Consider the following 18154-nt stretch of genomic DNA (forward strand, 5'->3'; position numbering starts at 1 on the left):
GATCATAGAAGCTTCCAGAAAGAGAAAAGGCTACCCACAGAGGAGTGAGAATCATTTTTAAATCAGACATCAGACAGTAGAGAAGTGCACTCAAAGTTCTGAAAGAAAATTGTTTTGGATCAGAATTCAATAACCAGAAACAACCTAAATGTCCATCAGCAGATAGATGGATAAACAAAACATGGTATACACATATAATGGAATCTAACTCAGCCATCAAGAGAAGTGAAATTCTGATACATGCTACAATTTGGATGAACCTTGAAAACATTATGCTGAGTAAAATAAGTTGGTCATAAAAGGGTAAATATTGTATGATCCCCACTTATATGAAATATCTAAAATAGGAACATGCATAGATATTAGTGGTTACCAGGATCTGGGGCAGGGAGTGGGGAAGTCTGCTTAGGGGGTATTGAGTTTCTGTTAGTTGTGGTGGAAAATTTCCAGACGGATAGTGGAGATGGTTGTACGATAGGATGAATGCAGTCAAGGTCACTGAATTGTACACATAAAAAATGTTGAATTGGCAAATGTTTTGTTACATATATCTTCACCACAAGAAAACAATTTTAAAAAAAGTCTTTTTTTTATCCATAACCAACCAAATTGTCAGTCAGGTGGAATACAAGATAAAACATCAGACATACAATGCCAACAACCTCAGAAAGTAAGCCACTTTCAGTGCACCTTTTTCAAAGCAACTACTGGAGGAGAATGTACTAGAACAAAATGAAAGCCAGGTCCAGAAAGGAGGATGACATGGATCTAAGAAACAGTGGAACAAGCCCGGGTGAGCTTGGGAGTGCGATGAGAACAAGTCCCAGGAAGACACCTGAGCTGCAGGCCTAGAAAGAATTCAGTGTACTCAGCAAGTAGTAAGATCAAACATCTAAAATACCAAAGAGCAAGAGGAAGTAGGGCACACCAAGCACCCTTTCATTCCACTGCGTCCCTGCATCCCTAAAAGGAGCTAGGGTGCTTTGTTTGTATCGTTTTTTTTTTTTTTTTTTTTAAAAAAAAAAAAAAGGAAAGAAAACCAGTCACAGGTTTTGGCAGGTTGAACAACCTAAGAGGTTGCCCCGTTTGGAAAGTATTCTCAGCCACCTTTCCCAAGGGCTCTTCTTTTTCCCTTCATACAGGTAGAGAAACACGTGAGTGACGCAGTTTCCAAAGGGGCCACCATTGAGACAGGCGGCAGGCGACATCAATTTGGAAAAAATTTCTTTGAGCCCACCCTGCTCAGCAACGTCACCCGGGACATGCTTTGCTCACATGAGGAGACTTTTGGGCCTCTGGCACCCGTTATCAAGTAAGATCACCCAGTCTGTGGGAAGCCAGGAGGTAGACTAGAAAAGAAAAAGGAAACCTAGGAGAGACTCAGTTCTTTGTGCTGTTTTGAAGGGCTGGGGTGAGGCATAGGGAAAGAGGGGCTGGAGAGGGAGAGAATTATGTTACATCCATTCAAGAGCTGAGTTCAGTTTATAACTTTTTTTTTTATTGCTTATTTAGACTACAAAATTACCAGATTTTCTACTCATTCTTGCTTTCCACCAAATTCATTTCTCTTCCTCATGGAGTACACCCTGAAAGCATTCTTTCAAGGGAGCCTGGGATGTTAGCGTTCCGAGAGCTTACGTACCTGAGATTATTCTTTATTTCACGTTCACAAGTAAATAATTTTCCTAGATAAAATTCTAGGTGCAGCACTTTGGAATGATCACTGTTGTTGTCACTGAGAAATCGGATGCCTGGTTCTTTCTCCTTTGTAAGGGGTCTACTCTTTGTCTTTGGAAACTTTTAGAGTTTCTCTTGATCTTCAATGTTCTTAAATTTCACTGTAATTTTCTGGTGTGACGTTCTGGGCTTTCTCAGCCTGAGCTCCTAATGTATTTCTTTAATACCTAAGTTTGAGGCGTTAGTGGTTCAGTGGTAGAATTCACACCTTCCGTGCAGGGGACCCTGTTTTGATTCCTGATCAATGCACCTCAACAAACCCACCACCCGTCTGTCAGTGGAGGCTTGCATGTTGCTATGATGCTGAAGAGGCTTTAGCAGAGCTTCTAGACTAAGATGGATTAGGAAGAAAGGCCTGGCAATCTACTTCCAAAAAGCAGCTGATGAAAACCCTATAGGTCACAATGGTTGAATCCCTAACCTATCATGCATGAGGTTGCTGTGTGTCAGGGGCTGGCTCAACAACGCCCAACAACAAAAACAACAGTATTTAAAGTATTTAGCCTTTGGCAAGTCTTGGATATTATTTCTCCATATATTTTTCTTCCCTCCATTTATCCTTTTCCAGCCTTTAAAGTGATACTCTTCTGCCTTTCTTCAGTCTTGTCTTGTTCATTCCATCTCTATCTGTTCCTCATGCCATCTGGGAGACTCCTTCCCCTCCATCTGCCAAATTATTAATTCATTCTTCAAATGTACTCATTGTGCTGCCCAACCCACCCACTGAGTTCTTTATCTCAATGATTATCTTTTTCATTCTTGGTATCTTGGGTTGGTTCTTCTCCACAACTGATTCTTTCTGTTTCATTATCCTCCCTTATCTTGCTGGGGATATGTATTATCCTTTTCTTACATTTTATTTTAGATGGCTGTTCCCAAGCTTTTAATACCCCAGACACTACTCACTAAGGTAGGATGTAGAATATTTTCTTTATGACCTATGTTATGCCAATTGACCTAGATATTGCCTGAAACAATGGTCCCCAGCCGTCAGCCCCAGTAACTCAATCCCTCAAGGTGTTTGGATGTGTCTAGGAAGCTTCTATGACTTTGCCTTGGTCAAATTATGGTGACTTCACCTATATTTTGTGTTGTCTTTCCCTTCACCAAAGTTAACACTTGTCTATTATCTAGTTAGTGATTTCTCCTTCCCAGCCTTCTCCTCCCTCGTAACCAGGACAGATTTTTTTTTCCGTGTATGTCATGGATTGAATTATGTCCCCTAAAAAATGTGTGTATCAGATTTGGCTGGGCTGTGATTCCCAGTATTGTGTGTTTGTCCTCCATTTTGTGATTGTAATTTTATGTCAAAGAGAATTAGGGTGGGATTGTAACACCCTTACTAAGGTCACATCCCTGATCCAATGTAAAGGGAGGTTCCCTGGGGTTTGGCCTGCACCACCTTTTATTTTACAAGAGATGAAAGGGAAGCAAGCAGAGAGTGGGGGACCTCATACTACCAAGAAAGCAGTGCCGGGAGCAGAGCGCATCCCTGTGCTAAGCAGCTCCTAGTTGGGCGGGGAGCGGGGGGGAGAAGATTGATAAGAAGGCCGATGGAGAGAGAAAGCCTTCTGCTGGAGCTGATACCCTGAATTTGGACTTTTAGCCTACTTTACTGTGGGGAAATAAGCTTCTCTTTGTTAAAGCCATTCACTTGTGGTATTTCTGTTATAGCAGCACTAGAAGACTAAGACAGTGTGTAAACCTTTTCTTGTTTTTTTTTATAATAGTGGTCTTATACAGTATTTATCGTCTTGTGATTGACTTAATTCGCTCAGCATAATGCCCTCCCAATTCATCCATGTTGTGAGATGTTTCACAGATTCATCATTGTTCTTTATCCTTGTGTAGTATTCCATTGTGTGTATATACCATAGTTTGTTTATCCATGCATCTGTTGATGGGCACTTAGGTTGTTTCCATCTTTTTTACTATTGTGAATAATGCTGCAATGCACGTGAGTGTGCATATGTCTATTCGTGTGATGGCTCTTATTTCTCTAGGATATATTTCTAGGAGTGGAATTGCTGATCATATGCTATTCCTATTTCTAGCTCTTTGAGGAGGCACCATATCGTTTTCCATAGTGTTTGTACCATTTTACACCCCCACCAGCAGTGAATGAGAGTTCCTATCTCCCTGCAGTTTCTTCAGCATTTATTTCCTATTTTTTAGGGCCAGTAATGTCAAGGTGAGATGGTATCTCCTTGTAGTTTGGATTTGCGTTTCTCCAATGTCTAATGATCGAGAGTATTTCCTTGTAAGTCTGTTACCAACCTGAACATCTTTTTTGGTGAAGTGTCTGCTCATATCCTTTGTCCATTTTTTAACTGGATTATTTGTCTTTTTTGTTGAGTTGTTGAAGTTGTCTATAGATTTTAGAGATTAGATTTTTGTTAAATATACCATAAAAAAAAAAAAAAGAGTTTTTTTCCCAGTCTGTGGGTTCTGTTTTTACTCTTTTTGTGTAGTCTTTTTGATGAATATAAGTGTTTAATTTTTAGGAGCTCCCAGTTACCTAGTTTATCTTCTGGCATTTGTTCATTTTTAGTTATGGTTTGCAGTCTCTTTATGCCCTATATTAGGGCCCCTAGCATTGTCCCTATTTTTTTCTTCCATGATCTTTATTGTTTTAGGTTTTATATTTAGGTCTTTAATCCATTTTGAGATAGTTTTTGTGTATGATGTGAGATATGGGCCCTGTTTCATTTTTTTTTACACGTGGGCATCCGGTTATGCCAACACCATTTGTTAAAGAGACTGTTTCTTCCCCGTTTAGTGCACTTTGGGCATTTGTCAAAGATCAGGTGCCCATAGCTGGATCGATTTATGTCTGGCTTCTCCATTCTGTTCCATTGGTCTATGTGTCTGTCATTGTACCAGTAATAGGCTATTTTGACTACTGCAGCTATATAGTAGATTCTGAGATCAGGTACAGTGAGGTCTCCTACTTTGTTCTTTTTCATTAATAATGCTTTGCTTATTCAGAACCTCTTTCCATATAAAGTTGGTCATTAGTTTTTCTATTTCATTAAAGATTGCTGTTGGTATTTGGATCAGGATTGCATTATATCTGTAGATCACTTTGGGTAGAATTGACATTTTCACAATTTTGAGTCTTCCTATCCATGAGCATGGTATGTTTTTCCATTTATGTAGGCTTCTTTTGGTCAGAAATCTTTCTTGTTACATACTTTGCCAGCTTCGTTATCATCTTGACAGTGAAGTTTATACCTTATTCCACCATTAGGGGAATGGACCACTTGAAGAACTTTCACCTTCTTTGTTTTAATAAAAAAATTTCACCTAGAATGTAAACTTCACATTTTCACAGGAAACTGGAAGGATGCCGTGGTTAAGAATGCAGGCTTTGGAGTTGAACAGCATGCAGATTCAGTCTCGTAAGAGCTGCATACCCTTGGACAAGTTAACTTCTCTGAGCCTCGGTTTCCTCTTATAGGAAAGAGATAAAAACTAGTAGCTACCTACAGGGTGGTGGTGGTGGTGGTTGTTAGCAGCCACTGAGTCTGCTCTAACTCATGGCAACCCCATGCAGTACAGAACAAAAGGTTGCCTGGTCCAGCACCATCTTTATTTTCATTTGTTTGTTTGAGTGCATTGTTGCAGCTTCTGTGTATTTTGAGTGCCTTCAACCTAGGGGGCTCATCTTCCAGCACTATATCGGAAAATGTCCTGATCTGTAAGGTTTTCATTGGCTAATCTTTGGAAGTAGATTACTACCACCCATCTGTCAGTTTGTTGTACTGTGGTGGCTTGAGTGTCACTATGACACTAGAAGCTCTGCTAACAGTATTTTAAATACCAGCGGGGTTACCCATGATGGACAGGTTTCAGAGAAGCCTCCAGACAAAGACAGACTAGGAAAAAAAGGCAGGCCTGTTGATCTACTTCTGAAAATTAGCCAGTGAAAACCCTCACAGGGTAGTAATAAGGATTAAATGAAATAATGTACATGAAGCCATCAGCACCTTGCCTGATATCATTATGGTGGTTACTGCTATTATGTAAGTAAGAGGTTAGAATGAGAAGAAGGCACTACTGTTCCTAGCAGACTCTGGTCTCACTACACCTCTCCTGGTACTACACGGTAGCTAGGATGTACCCCCGGAAAGAGGAAGTCCTCAACGATCACAACTGATGATGTGATTACTGTAGTTTTGAGGGACAGATGGGGAGTGAGGACATTGACAATGCCCTATTTTTCTGTCCTCCAGCAGATAAAGTAACTCACTAGCTATGAATGGAGAGACAACGCTTGGAGGGTGTCTTAGCCTTGGTTCTCTAGAGGAGCAAAGTCAGTGAAGCGTATATATAAATATAGAGAGAGATTTATTTCAAGGAAATAGCTCACATGATTGTGGAGGCTAACAAGTCCCAAATCTGTGGGTCAGCCTCGAGGCTTCTCCTGACTCACGTGGTTGCACGGGCTGACAAACCCAAAATCTGCAGGTCTGGCAGCGAGCTGCTGGCTCATGGGGTTACGGGAGCTGGTGAATCCAAAATCTGCAGGTCAAGGCAGGCTGAAGGCTTGTCACATCCTAAGAACCAGAGGTCAGAGGATGACGAGATGAATGCAGGATCTAGAGAGCTTTGCCAGCACATGCATATATATTGGATGCAGGCCACACCCCCAAGGAAACTCCCCTTTCAACTTCGGTCACTCACATCGGATCACAAAATGGAGGATGATTACATAATGTCTGCCCAAGCACACTGAGAATCATGGCCTAGCCAAGTTGACACATGACATTAACCATCACAGTGGGACATCCTCTGAACTTTACAAGGAATTCCCTTGGGGTCTCCTTTCCATGGCTTAAACAGGAGGGAAGTGTGGTATTTTTTCACCCAAAGCTTTCTCCTTCTCGTCCAGTCTGCCCCTTACATTGACAGGGGCACAGGGCAGCCAGCTCTGCCCTGTTGTCCTCTGTAAGCGCTGCAGGGAAGTGGCTGGCTCCATCTGCTGGTAGGTCTCTGAATTTAGAAATTAGAGTACTGAATTGGAGTACAATTCTGGAGCAACAGAGAAATACGGTTCAATATCTTAGTCCAGGAATAAAATAATAAAGCTGGAAAAGACCACATAGGGCTTTGGTGCACCCCTTCATTTCAGAGAGGAACAAACAGACCCCAAGGACCAGCACCATATTAAGTGATGGTAAGTGGTAGAGCTGGCATTAGAACCTAGGCCCGACTTCCTTTAAAGGAACTTCTTTCCAACACTTCATGGTTGATTTTAAAGTAGTTGCTATGGTTACGTAGTCTTAGTAGGGAGAAAGAGTGGCAATCCTTTTTTAAGGCATTTTGTGTAATACTCTAGTATGTGACAGTTCCCTGCAGGTTGGTCTGTTTTTCTCTTGTTCTATTAGAAGAGAAAGAAAGGAGCCCTGGTGGTGCAGATGGTTAAGCATTTGGCTGCTAATCAAAACGTTGGTGGTTTGAACCCACACAGTGGCTCCATGAGAGGAAAACCTGGTGATCTGCTTCTGTAAAGGTTATAGCCAAGAAAACCCTATGGAGTCACAAGGGTTGGCACCTAACAATAATAAATTAGAAGAGATGAGGCTGATACGCTTTTAGTGTGCCAGCCATGACTGCTGAGTCATCACAGTGAATGGTGCTGTTTTCTTCCCCATGCCCTTGGACCTATTTGCAAAACTGTGATTCCACCCTTGCCATGATTTAGGGAATGAATCAGGAGAAAAGAAGCTTTTTTTTTTTCACTCTTCCCCTTACAGATTTTGCTTATGACCCCTCTTAACTTTGGCAGGTTCGACACAGAGGAGGAGGCTGTAGCAATTGCTAACGCAGCTGATGTTGGGTTAGCAGGTAGGTGTTTTCCTCTGTTCAGTAGCCATGATAATCATTTTCTTAAATGAGTACTGGAGTTTGCCCTTTAAATATTCCCCTGGAATTTTTTTTTTTTTTTTTTTTGTGGGGAAGGAGTAGTGGGGGGAGTGAAATACAGAAGGGATCCCTGAGTGGTTTCAATTTGTATTTGCCTAATAACTAATGGGAGCCCTGGTGGCGTTAGTGGTTAAGAGCTGCAGAGGCTAACCAAAAGGTTGGCAGTTCAAATCCACTAGCTGCTCCTTGGAAACCCTGTGGGACAGTTCTACTCTGTTCTGTCGGGTCACCGTGAGTTGGAATCGACTCAACAGCAACAGTTTATTTGTTTTTTGGAGTAACTAATGGCACTGACCATTTTTTCATGTGTTTTTTGGCCATTTGTATTGACATGATGTCTTCAATGGATATTCTTCATGCTGTATGTGTCCCTTTATCCCTACAACAGGTTATTTTTACTCGCAAGACCCAGCCCAGATCTGGCGAGTGGCAGAGCAGCTGGAAGTTGGCATGGTTGGAGTTAATGAAGGATTGATTTCTACCGTGGAGTGCCCTTTTGGGGGGGTGAAGCAATCTGGCCTTGGACGAGAAGGGTCAAAGTATGGCATTGATGAGTATTTAGAACTCAAATATGTGTGCTATGGAGGCTTATAGGATCCTTCCATTCTCTAAAGTATACCAGTAAAAAAGGAAACTTACCTACGTAAGTGGGGACATGCCATCCATTATTTTAAATAAACCGACAGGGTCTTCCTAGGTTAGCTGATTGTATGGATGTTTTACATTCATCCGGTCCTCGTAATCTCAAACAGATGCTCATCACCCAACTAGGGACCAATATGTACTATGTGGTAGTGGCCACAGACTCCAGGAGAGCCAGTATTGAGTTTATAGAGTGAAGTCCTGGGTCCGCCCACAGCCCCTTCTTGCTCTAGAGCAGGGCTCAGCATGAGGCAGGCAGCCCCTTCAGCCCTGTCACAAAGGCTTGGTTACTGACTTTGCGATGACACAACCACCTCTCGTGGTTCTGGAGCATGGACCCAGAGGGCAGTGTGGCAGAGCCTGAGTATGACCAGTGGCCTGGTCAGGGGGCACAATATCCCCTTCTTTCCCTGGCAGTCAGCCAGCTCAGCCCTAAAGACTCATTGTGTGTCCTGGGTTGTAACACTGAAGGTTGAATTAATCGAATTTTTTTTTTTGCTGGATGAAATTTTTTTTTTTTTTTTTTTGTGGTAGAAGCATATGTAGCAAAACGTGCCATTTCAACATTTTTTTTACATGTACGATTCAGTGACATTAATTATATTCACCCTGTTGTGGAACCACCACCACTATCTGTTGCCACATTTTTCCGTTGCTTGAATTAGCTGGTTTTTAAAGACTTCTGACATCGCACAGAATGGCCTGTGCTTCTCTGAAGAATGGAGGAGCACCTCTTCCTGGACCGCTTTGTCAATTGATGCTTTATCGTCCTGAATTTACTGCTTAAAGATTTTCATTTCTGTTCTGTTGCATTTCGTTTCCTTGAGGAAATGAGCCGAAGTGTTAGGGGGAAAGAATAGCAGAGGCAGCCTGTTAGGATGGAAGGGCCATAGTTGCTAGGCCTGGGTCCTTTACTGAGCAGCTCTGTTACCTTGGACATACCCTTCAACATGCCTCCTGGCCGTGCTGTGAGCCTAAGAGAAAGTGAAATTGCTTTATAAAAAAGTGAAAGTGCAGTGTAAGTTATCATTAGCAGCACCCCAGCCCCCTTGTGCATCGAGCAGTGGCAGTGACTTGGCCCAGGTGAGACCACCTGGCCACCCACCTGAGCCTGACTAAGTGGTTGTTGCGTGCAGCCTGTACTTTCTGTCCTCACACAGGGCTGCTCCTTCACCTCCAAAAAAGCAAAAGCACCACGGTAATGTCAAGAGGGGGAAGAATTTCCATAATGGCCTGTTCCTCTGCAGCATGAACTTCAGGTACCTTTTACTTAAGAAGGAAATGCTGGTGGCATAGTGGTTAAAAGCTATGGCTGCTAACCAAAGGGTCAGCAGTATGAATCCACCAGGTGCTCCTTGGAAACTCTATGGGGCAGTTCTATTCTGTCCTATAGGGTTGCTATGAGTCAGAATCGACTCAATGGCAATGGCTTTGGTTTTTTTGTTTTTTGTTTTTACCTAAGAAAGGAGCCCTGGTGGTGCTGTAGTGGTTAAAACCCTCAGCTGCTAACCAAAAAGTCTGCAGTTCGAACCCACCAGCCAGCCACTCTGCGGGAGAAAGATGTGACGGTCTGCTTCCATAAAGATTTACAGCCTCGGAAACCCAGTGGGGCAGCTCTATTCAGTCCTATAGGGTCGCTATGAGTCAGTGGGTTTGGTTTGGTTTTTACCTAAGAAGAGTTTTACAGTTATCACAGAAAGCCCCCATGGCCTATGCTGCTTCTCACCCTGAAAGAAAAACTCTGAGTAAGAAAATTGTGGACTTTCTGGGCACATCTAGTGTCTGCTCTCCCATCCGTCCTGACATACTGAGGAATAGGAATGAAAGCCGTCTTTGGCTGGAACTGCAAAGATGAAGCTCCTTCCCTTCCATGCTGTCTGCATGCAGGACCCACTGACATTCAGTGGACTTTCTGGGGGGTGGGTGGACAAGGAAAACATGAAAGAAAGTAGCGCTAGATGCTGTTACTCCGGAATCCCACCCAATACTTAGCTGTGGTTGAATAACTGAAGGGTCTGGAAAGTCCTTGTACACCTAGGAATGGCTGCCAATCCTGGAGCTGCTTCCCATTTGACCTGGGTCACACTAGCCATATCCCAAGGCCCGAAGGAAAAGAAGGGAGCTGAAATCAGCTTCTTAGTAACACTGCCCAAAAGTCCCTGGGTAGCACAAATGGTTTGCATTTGACTACTAACTGAAAGGTTGGCGGTTCAAACCCACCCACCAGCACTGTGAAACAAAGGACTAGCAATCTGCTTCCATAGAGATTACAGCCAAGAAAACCCTGTGGAGCGGTTCTACTCTGTAACACATGGGGTCGCTATGAGTCAGAATTGACTTGATGGCAATGGGAAACACTGCCCAAGCCCTGTCAAGAATCAAATACTCTGCATGGTGACAGTTTCTAGTCTTTATTTTGTATAGTTTTTAGAGGTTTCAGGTTTTATATAACATTCTAATTACAGATTACTAATTACTCTGAGACTAAGGTGTGTTCATTTTTTTTTCCATTAAGCATAAAAAGGCTCTAACATTGTTTTTAGAAGTCTGGATACTGATGGTGAAATATTTGAAGGAATACTTTCAAATAAACTTTTAACTTTGTAAGCCAGTGGATTCTTTGAAAGGGTGGCAAAGTATGAGTTTTCTTGTGTATTTGGCTCACTGGGAACATAAATTGAGGGCCAGTGACTCATTGTAATATTCTTAATTAATTTTGTCATTAAAATGAACATTTTTTTCTTATTTTTCAGTATGTGTTTATCGGCATATGTGTTTATCGGCAGTTCAGATCCACCAGGCGCTCCTTGGAAACCCTATGGGGCAGTTCTACTCTGTCCTGTAGGGTCGCTATGAGTCGGAATCGACTCGACGGCACTGGGTCTGGGTTGGGAACCATATGTGATGGATAGGATTTTTTTTTTTTTTTTTAATACGCTTTACACCACGAAATAGGAAAGGACCAATAGATCAAGGGTCGGCAAACTGGCCCACAGGCCAAAACTGGCCGGCCACCTGTTTTTGTACAATCCACAAACTAGGAATGGTTTCTGTATTTTCAAACGATTAGAGAAAAAAATCAAAAGAGTAATATTTCATGACACATGAAAATGATATGAAACTTAGATTTCAGTGTCTATACATAGTTTTATTGGAACACAGCCATGCCCCTTCATTTATGATATATTGCTATGGCTGTTTTCACGGCAGAGTTGAGTGGTTGCGGCAGAGACAGTCTGGCCTGCAAAACCTGAAACAGTCGCTATTTAGCTTGTTACAGAAAAAATGCACTGACCCCTGATCTAAACCAAGAGGGAGATATTGACCCTCCCACGTTTTTCACTGGCTGGGTAAAAGTACTTTTCTGGACATTGCTACAGTGAGTTCTCAGCAAGAACTTCCCAGCAGTTATCTCATAACCCAAGTGGAATTAGGCAGATTGTGACAAGAGTCCACTGGCCTTGAAAGAGACTATTTCATACCCTTCCTCCATCTATGCAGGGATTCTCTCCTTCGCAGAGCTGATGAGGATCTGAGATCTCTCATCAATTTTGAGTGGCTTTTAAATATGATTTTGTGTGAAGTGCTTTTTTCCTTTTTCCCTGTCTACCTTTATTCTTATGTGATGGCTCAGTGAAAATAAAGACCAGAAGCACAATGTAGACAAATCTATTTTATTGTTAGCGGACACTACTAACTTTAAATTGTGCCATGCGACAGCCTTCTCAGAAAGCTGGATACCAGTGTTTCAATGACTCATGCAGATATTTTTAGACAGTATTTTAATTCAATAATATTTATGCTATAATTTTTTTTATGCTGTAGTTTGTGGGATAAAACTTGGGAAAAAGCATAATGAAAAATGGATAATAAGCATTTTGCTTTTCAAACGTGTGCATAACTCATTTTTCCAGCTTTTAATAATTGTGTGTCTGTATCTGTGTCTTGTCAGCTGACAGAGTTGTGTGTGTATGTAATGAATAAATGTTGAATTAACTTGACAGAATATCCTATTTCTGCATCAAGGTTTCTGGTTGTAGCTTTTTTTCTTGTCAGTTCACCATTTGAGTTTTTATTGGATGTTATTAGAACAGTTCAGACGTGTATAAATTGTACTCCCTCCCCAGAGAGTGTCTCGGGGCAGGGACCTTGCGTGTGAAATTTTGTACCCCAGCATGCAGAGGGGGGTCTGCCCTGTGGTTGGAACTTGTGTCACTTTCCTACAGGTGCTGTAAGAATGTAGCACAAAGTGAGTGGCTTAAACCAACAGGAATTTATTGTCTCCCAGTTCTGGAGGCCAGAAGTCCAGTCTCAGGGCGTCAGTAGGGCTGTCTTAGTTATCTAGAGCTGCTATAACAGAAATACTGCAAGCGGATGGCTTTAGCCATCAGAAATTTGTTTTCTCTCAGTCTAGGAGGTGAGAAGTCCAAATTCAGGATGCCTACTCCAGGGGAAGGCTTTCTCTGTGTGTCAGCTCTGGGAGAAGGTCCTTATTATCAGTCTTCCCCTGGCCTAGGAGCTTCGGGTCCAAATGGTGCACTCCACTCTACTTGCTTGGTGATAATGAGGTCCCTCTCCTCCCTTCTGTCTTTTATATCTCAAAAGAGACTGACTCAAAATACAATGTAATCCTATTGATTGTGTCCTGCTTATTAACGCAACTGCCTTTAATGCTGTCTCATGAACATCACAGAGGTTAGGATTTACAACACATAGGAAAATCACATCAGGTCCCAAAATGATGGACTACCACACAATACTGGAAATCGTGGCCTAGCCAAGTTGGTACGCATTCTGAGGGACACAAGTCAGTCTGTAACTTCAGCCTGGGAAAACTTTAAAGGAAGAGTTTTATGCTAAATCTGAGGCTGTGGCTCAGTTATCTCAGAAGCCGTTTCTTTAAATTCCCTTAATAATTTAATAATGGAAAATCATCATTGTTGGAATTAAAAAGACTTGGTTCATTTACCTCAGAAAGCACAGTTTTGGTCTCTCAGTAAACCAATCCAGAGCTCTTAAAGGGTTGAGGATGATCTAGGAAGCCATTAGTTTACAACAGCTTCACTCCCATTACCAGCATCTTTACCTCAGCAAGTGTTTGCCTCATCAAACTTGTTAGCGGATTGGGTTAAATAGCTTGGAAAGGAGGAAACTTGTTCCTTGAGGAAGAAACATCTCCAAAAATGGATATATACTGTGTTATGGAGTGAATTGTGTCCCCCCAAAATATCTGTCAACTTGGCTAGGTCATGATTCCTTTGTATGATTGTCTGCCATTTTATCTTATGATGGGATTTCCCTATGTGTTGTAAATCTTAATATTACAATAAGATGGATTAGCGGCAGTTACATTGATGAGGTCTACAAGATTATGGAGTGTCTTAAGCCAATCTCTCTTGAGATATAAAAGAGAGAAGCAAGCAGACAGATGTGGGGACCTCATACCACTAAGAAAGCAGCATAAGGAGCAGAGCACGTCCTTTGGACCTGAGGTTCCCGCACTGAGATGCTTCCAGACCAAGGGAAGACTGATGAGAAAGACATTCCTCCAGAGCCGACAGAGAGAGAAAGCCTTCCCCTGGAGCTGATGCCCTGAATTTGGACTTGTAGCCTACTAGACAGAGAATAAATTTCTCTTTGTTAAAGCCATTCACTTGCGGTATTTGTTATAGTACCACTAGATGACCAAGACATACTGTATGATTCAGTTTATATAAAACTCTAGAAATTTCAAGCCAATCTAGAATGACAGCAGATCAGTGATTGCCTGGGACGCTCATACAAAAGGGCACAAGGAAACTTGGGGGTGATACATTTGTTCATTATCTTGATTGTCATGATGGCTCCACGAGCATACGCATAGGTCAAAACTTATCAAATTGCAACGTTTAACTATATGCAGTTTGTTGTATGTCAATTATACCTCAATATGCTGGTGGTTTTTTTTTTTTTTTTAAGGCAACAAAGCCTCAGTTCCAAACCTTTCATTCCAGTCCAGTAGCCCTTCCCAGTAAACCTCTGTTAGCTCCGTAACATGGCTCTGAGGTTTTAAGAGATCAATAAATAACACCCAAGACAGAAAATGATACTGGCACGGAGTGGGCTTCTTGGATCAAGTAGACACGTGAGACTATCTGGGCAGCTTCTGTCTGGAGGGGAGATGTGAAGGCCAAGCAGGACAGAAGCTGGCTGAACAGACACAGAAACACAGGGTGGAGGGAAGGAATGTGCTGTCTCATTAGGGGGAGAGTAACTAGGAGTATATAGCAAGGTGTATACGTTTTGTTTGAGCGACTGACTTGATGTGTAAATTTTCACTTAAAGGACAATAAAAAAAAAAAAAACAACTCTTCCGGAGTTTGGAGCTGAGAAATTGATGCAGGAGTCAGACAGATGGAATGCAAAAGGTCAGCTTTATTACTGATTAGAAGTTAATCAGGGGATGTGGCTTACTTAGATACACACTCCCCTGACTCTAATTTTCCTCCTGAAACTGTAAGCCTTTCCCAGTAGGGGGCAGACTCTGCCCATTCCTGGCAGGGAGGGAGCGGAATTTGCCTTTGCAGCCTTGGTGACCCAGCGCCTAAGCGTTTGGCTGCTAACTGAAAGGTCAGTGGTTCGAATATACCAGTCGCTCTTCAGGAGAAAGATGTGGCAGTCTGCTTCCCTAAAGATTTACAGCCTTGGAAACCCTATGGGGCAGTCCTATTCTGTCCTGTAGGGTCTCTATGAGTCGGAATCAACTCCAAGGCAACCGGTTTGTTTTTTGTTGGCAGCCAGATTTAAACCCAGGAGCAGGAAGGCTGAGCTGAGCAAGGTAAGTTGCTCCCAAGCTCACCAATCAGGCAGCATCTTCCATTCATAGGGAGGAGGGAGTAAGGGGTGGGCGGAGTGGCCAGGGGTGCTACTCCAGGCTTCCAGAAATTTCTGTAAAGGGCCAGATAGGAAATATTTTAGGCTTTGTGGACAGTCTCAGTGGAATCTATTCATCTCTGCTATTGTAGGGCAAAAGCAATTATAGACAATGTGTGTATAAAAGATCGAGCAGGGCTGTAATTCCGATAAAACTTTTATTTATGGGCACTTAAATCTGAATTTTATGTAAGTTTTACAGGTCACAAAATAGTCTTGAATTTTTTCAACCACATGAAAATGTAAAAATCATTCTTAGCTCGTGGATGTTACAAAAACAGGCTGCCAGCCAGTTTGCTGAACCCTACTCAAGGAGGGAAGTGCATAAAGGAAAAAGTACCCACCTCATTACAGAAAAAACAGACACCTTAATTTCGATTAGCATATATATTTAATACTGTTATATTAGGAATGATCCCGTCAACACATGGAAATAATACATTAAAAAAAATAAAACCAAGATTTAAACCAAAGTCCACAATAGCTTGGTCACACACACAAAAAGAATGGTACTTCCCCTCCTCCCTGCCCACAAAACTGGCATAGTTAACTTGTTAAGTGTTAAGTGTGCTGAATAGGTTACTCTGATTTTAAGGTTTTTCTTACCCACAAAATGAATCATGAACCATAAAAGCCTGACCCAAACTGCAAACGCCTGCCAGAAACTGCTCTACCAGTACCCATTGCCACCAGCGGCTGGTGGAGTCGAACTGTTGACTTTTTGGTTAGCAGCCAAGCTCTTAACCACTGTGCCACCAGGGCTCCGAAACTCTACAGCAATGTAAATTGCCAGAAGTAACTTGTTATCAATTGACCTGAGTAAAGGGGGGAAGGCAGGGTTCAGTCAGCCACATGAAGATTAGCCAGTGGTTGATTTCTATTCTTCTCTCTCCTCGTTATAAGCCTCATTGTACCTAGTTTCTTCTAGCCATTTGCTTTATCTGGAATCAAAATGGTCTCCCTATATGCATACAGAATAACTGCTCAGAATAAACCTTATGTTCAAATTTCAGTGTGTTTTGACAAGTGGTAATTCTCTTACCTCATTGCATATTTTTCTTCAGTTTCTTTAGTCGTAACTATGCTTAACCTCAATACTATGGGATCTAAACCAGTAACTGGGTCCCTACAAACACCCTCTCCCACAATTTAGGGCCCAACTTTTCTCCTTCTACCCAAAGCTCTTAAAAAACCCAAACGCATTGCCAACAAGTCAATTCCAACTCATAGGCTGTAATCTTTACTGGAGCAGACTGCCACATCTTTCTCCTCAGGGGCCATGGTGCGTTTGAACTGCTGTGCTGACCTTTCGGTTAGCACCTGAGCACTTAACCACTGTGCCACCAGGGCTCCTTCCCAAAGCTCTTAGAACCCTTTATCTTCCAAAGACCCTTAGTGATAAGAGGCACAAGACAAAGAATTCTGCCTGAGTCATTCCTCCTCATTATCTGGCCCTCTCAAGAGGACTGGGCCCATTTTCTGATCACTAATATGATGTTTACTTTTAATTCACCATAGATTCAAGAGCCTTCTGTGGTGAGAGGGCAGGTAGGCCAGGCTGACATGACCAGGGGCAGAGGAGGTGGAGAGGTAGAAGCTGCCCATTGCAAAGCCACAGGGAGGGGCAGCACAGGAGAGACTAGGGATGCTGTCTTCTGCTCTCTTAACACCGAAAAGGAATTCCTCTTAGTGCTAGAAACACAACTTCTAGGTGGTCTGAAAGTTCCACCAGAATTTACCCTCCAACAGTCAGAGCGGGGAGTTCTTTGTGTAGTTGTAGGGGAAAAAATATAGACTTTGCAGTTAAAGAAATTTGCATCCAATTCCCAGACCCACCACTTACTGGCTGAGACCGTGGGCAAGTTACTTCACCTCTCTGGACCTTCAGATTGTTATCTGCAACCTGAGAATACTGTCGTAACATCTACTTTTCAAGGTCAATTGTAGGGATCGATGGAGTATGTAAAATGTGTATATTATATATAATACAAGCACTTAACAAATATTCACTCGCTTCTTCATCATTATATTCCACTGAGTTCACATTTGGGGTACTGCCCTCTATGCCAGAAATTTCCTGTTGTGCACAAAAATAACACTTATAATCTGGTCACTGGCTAAGGCAGATTTTAAATTCATGAATCTACATACAAAAAAGCATCACATTTTCCTTTAAACACAATAGAAAGTATCGAACACTAACTGGCTAGCTCTCCAGGAAGCATAGGCGTAAGTCGAGAAAGTAAAAAAATAAAATTATATTCCTGTACTTATAATTTCTGCCATTTGCTGGTAAAATACAATAATTAAATACAAGATGGAACCATGAGGACAAATATTAAAGAAGATGACAAAAGCACATGACAGCCTAATTTTTTCCGACGGCCCCGGAGAAATATTTTCTCTGTCCCTCCTGCCCTGATGGTTTACGTGTCTTATGTTCTCCTCTTAATCAGCAGAGCAATCCTAGTTTGCCCCATGTGTTACAGAAGAGTTGTACAACCAGACACCCTTGATACCACAGCACTGGTTTTATCTGTGGTTGGCCGCACCTCTCATTCTAGTCTTCCCACAAAGAACGCCAAGTGCACCACCTAGGCTACTTTATGGGCTGATGGGGACCAACAACGAACCATTTAACAATAATATAGATTTACTCTGGCAATGCTTTGTGGTTGGTGATGGTTCAATTTTTTTTTCATATGTTTAAAAGAGGATTTATTTAGTAAACAATTATTTGAGAAGAAAAACATGAATAAATAAATATCTATTGTTAAACATATGGGGTGTATATGGCCAGTTATTATGGAAGGTACCTGTAGGGGCCGGAAGTTATCATTAGCATACCATCCTAATTGAGACTGATCGTATTTCAGACTTACAGAACACAGAAAAGTTGCTGAATCCATATTCATATCTCTGGCAGTTCAAATGC

At 42.1% G+C, this 18154-nt stretch overlaps 1 protein-coding gene across 1 annotated transcript in view; it reads left to right on the top strand.

Annotated features, from left to right (window-relative positions):
* The window catches only part of ALDH5A1 (aldehyde dehydrogenase 5 family member A1), a 48676-nt gene extending 30733 nt beyond the window's left edge, over positions 1–17943 (top strand). Inside the window, exons 8-10 of the mRNA XM_049884876.1 lie at positions 1143–1312; positions 7529–7587; positions 8054–17943. Coding sequence (XP_049740833.1) covers positions 1143–1312; positions 7529–7587; positions 8054–8259 — 435 coding nt within the window. The 3' untranslated portion in view covers positions 8260–17943. The remainder of the gene's footprint in view (positions 1–1142; positions 1313–7528; positions 7588–8053) is intronic.
* The last annotated feature ends 211 nt before the right edge of the window (positions 17944–18154 follow it).

The sequence above is a fragment of the Elephas maximus genome, chromosome 1 (assembly GCF_024166365.1).
Source record: "Elephas maximus indicus isolate mEleMax1 chromosome 1, mEleMax1 primary haplotype, whole genome shotgun sequence".
NCBI classification, from domain to species: domain Eukaryota; kingdom Metazoa; phylum Chordata; class Mammalia; order Proboscidea; family Elephantidae; genus Elephas; species Elephas maximus.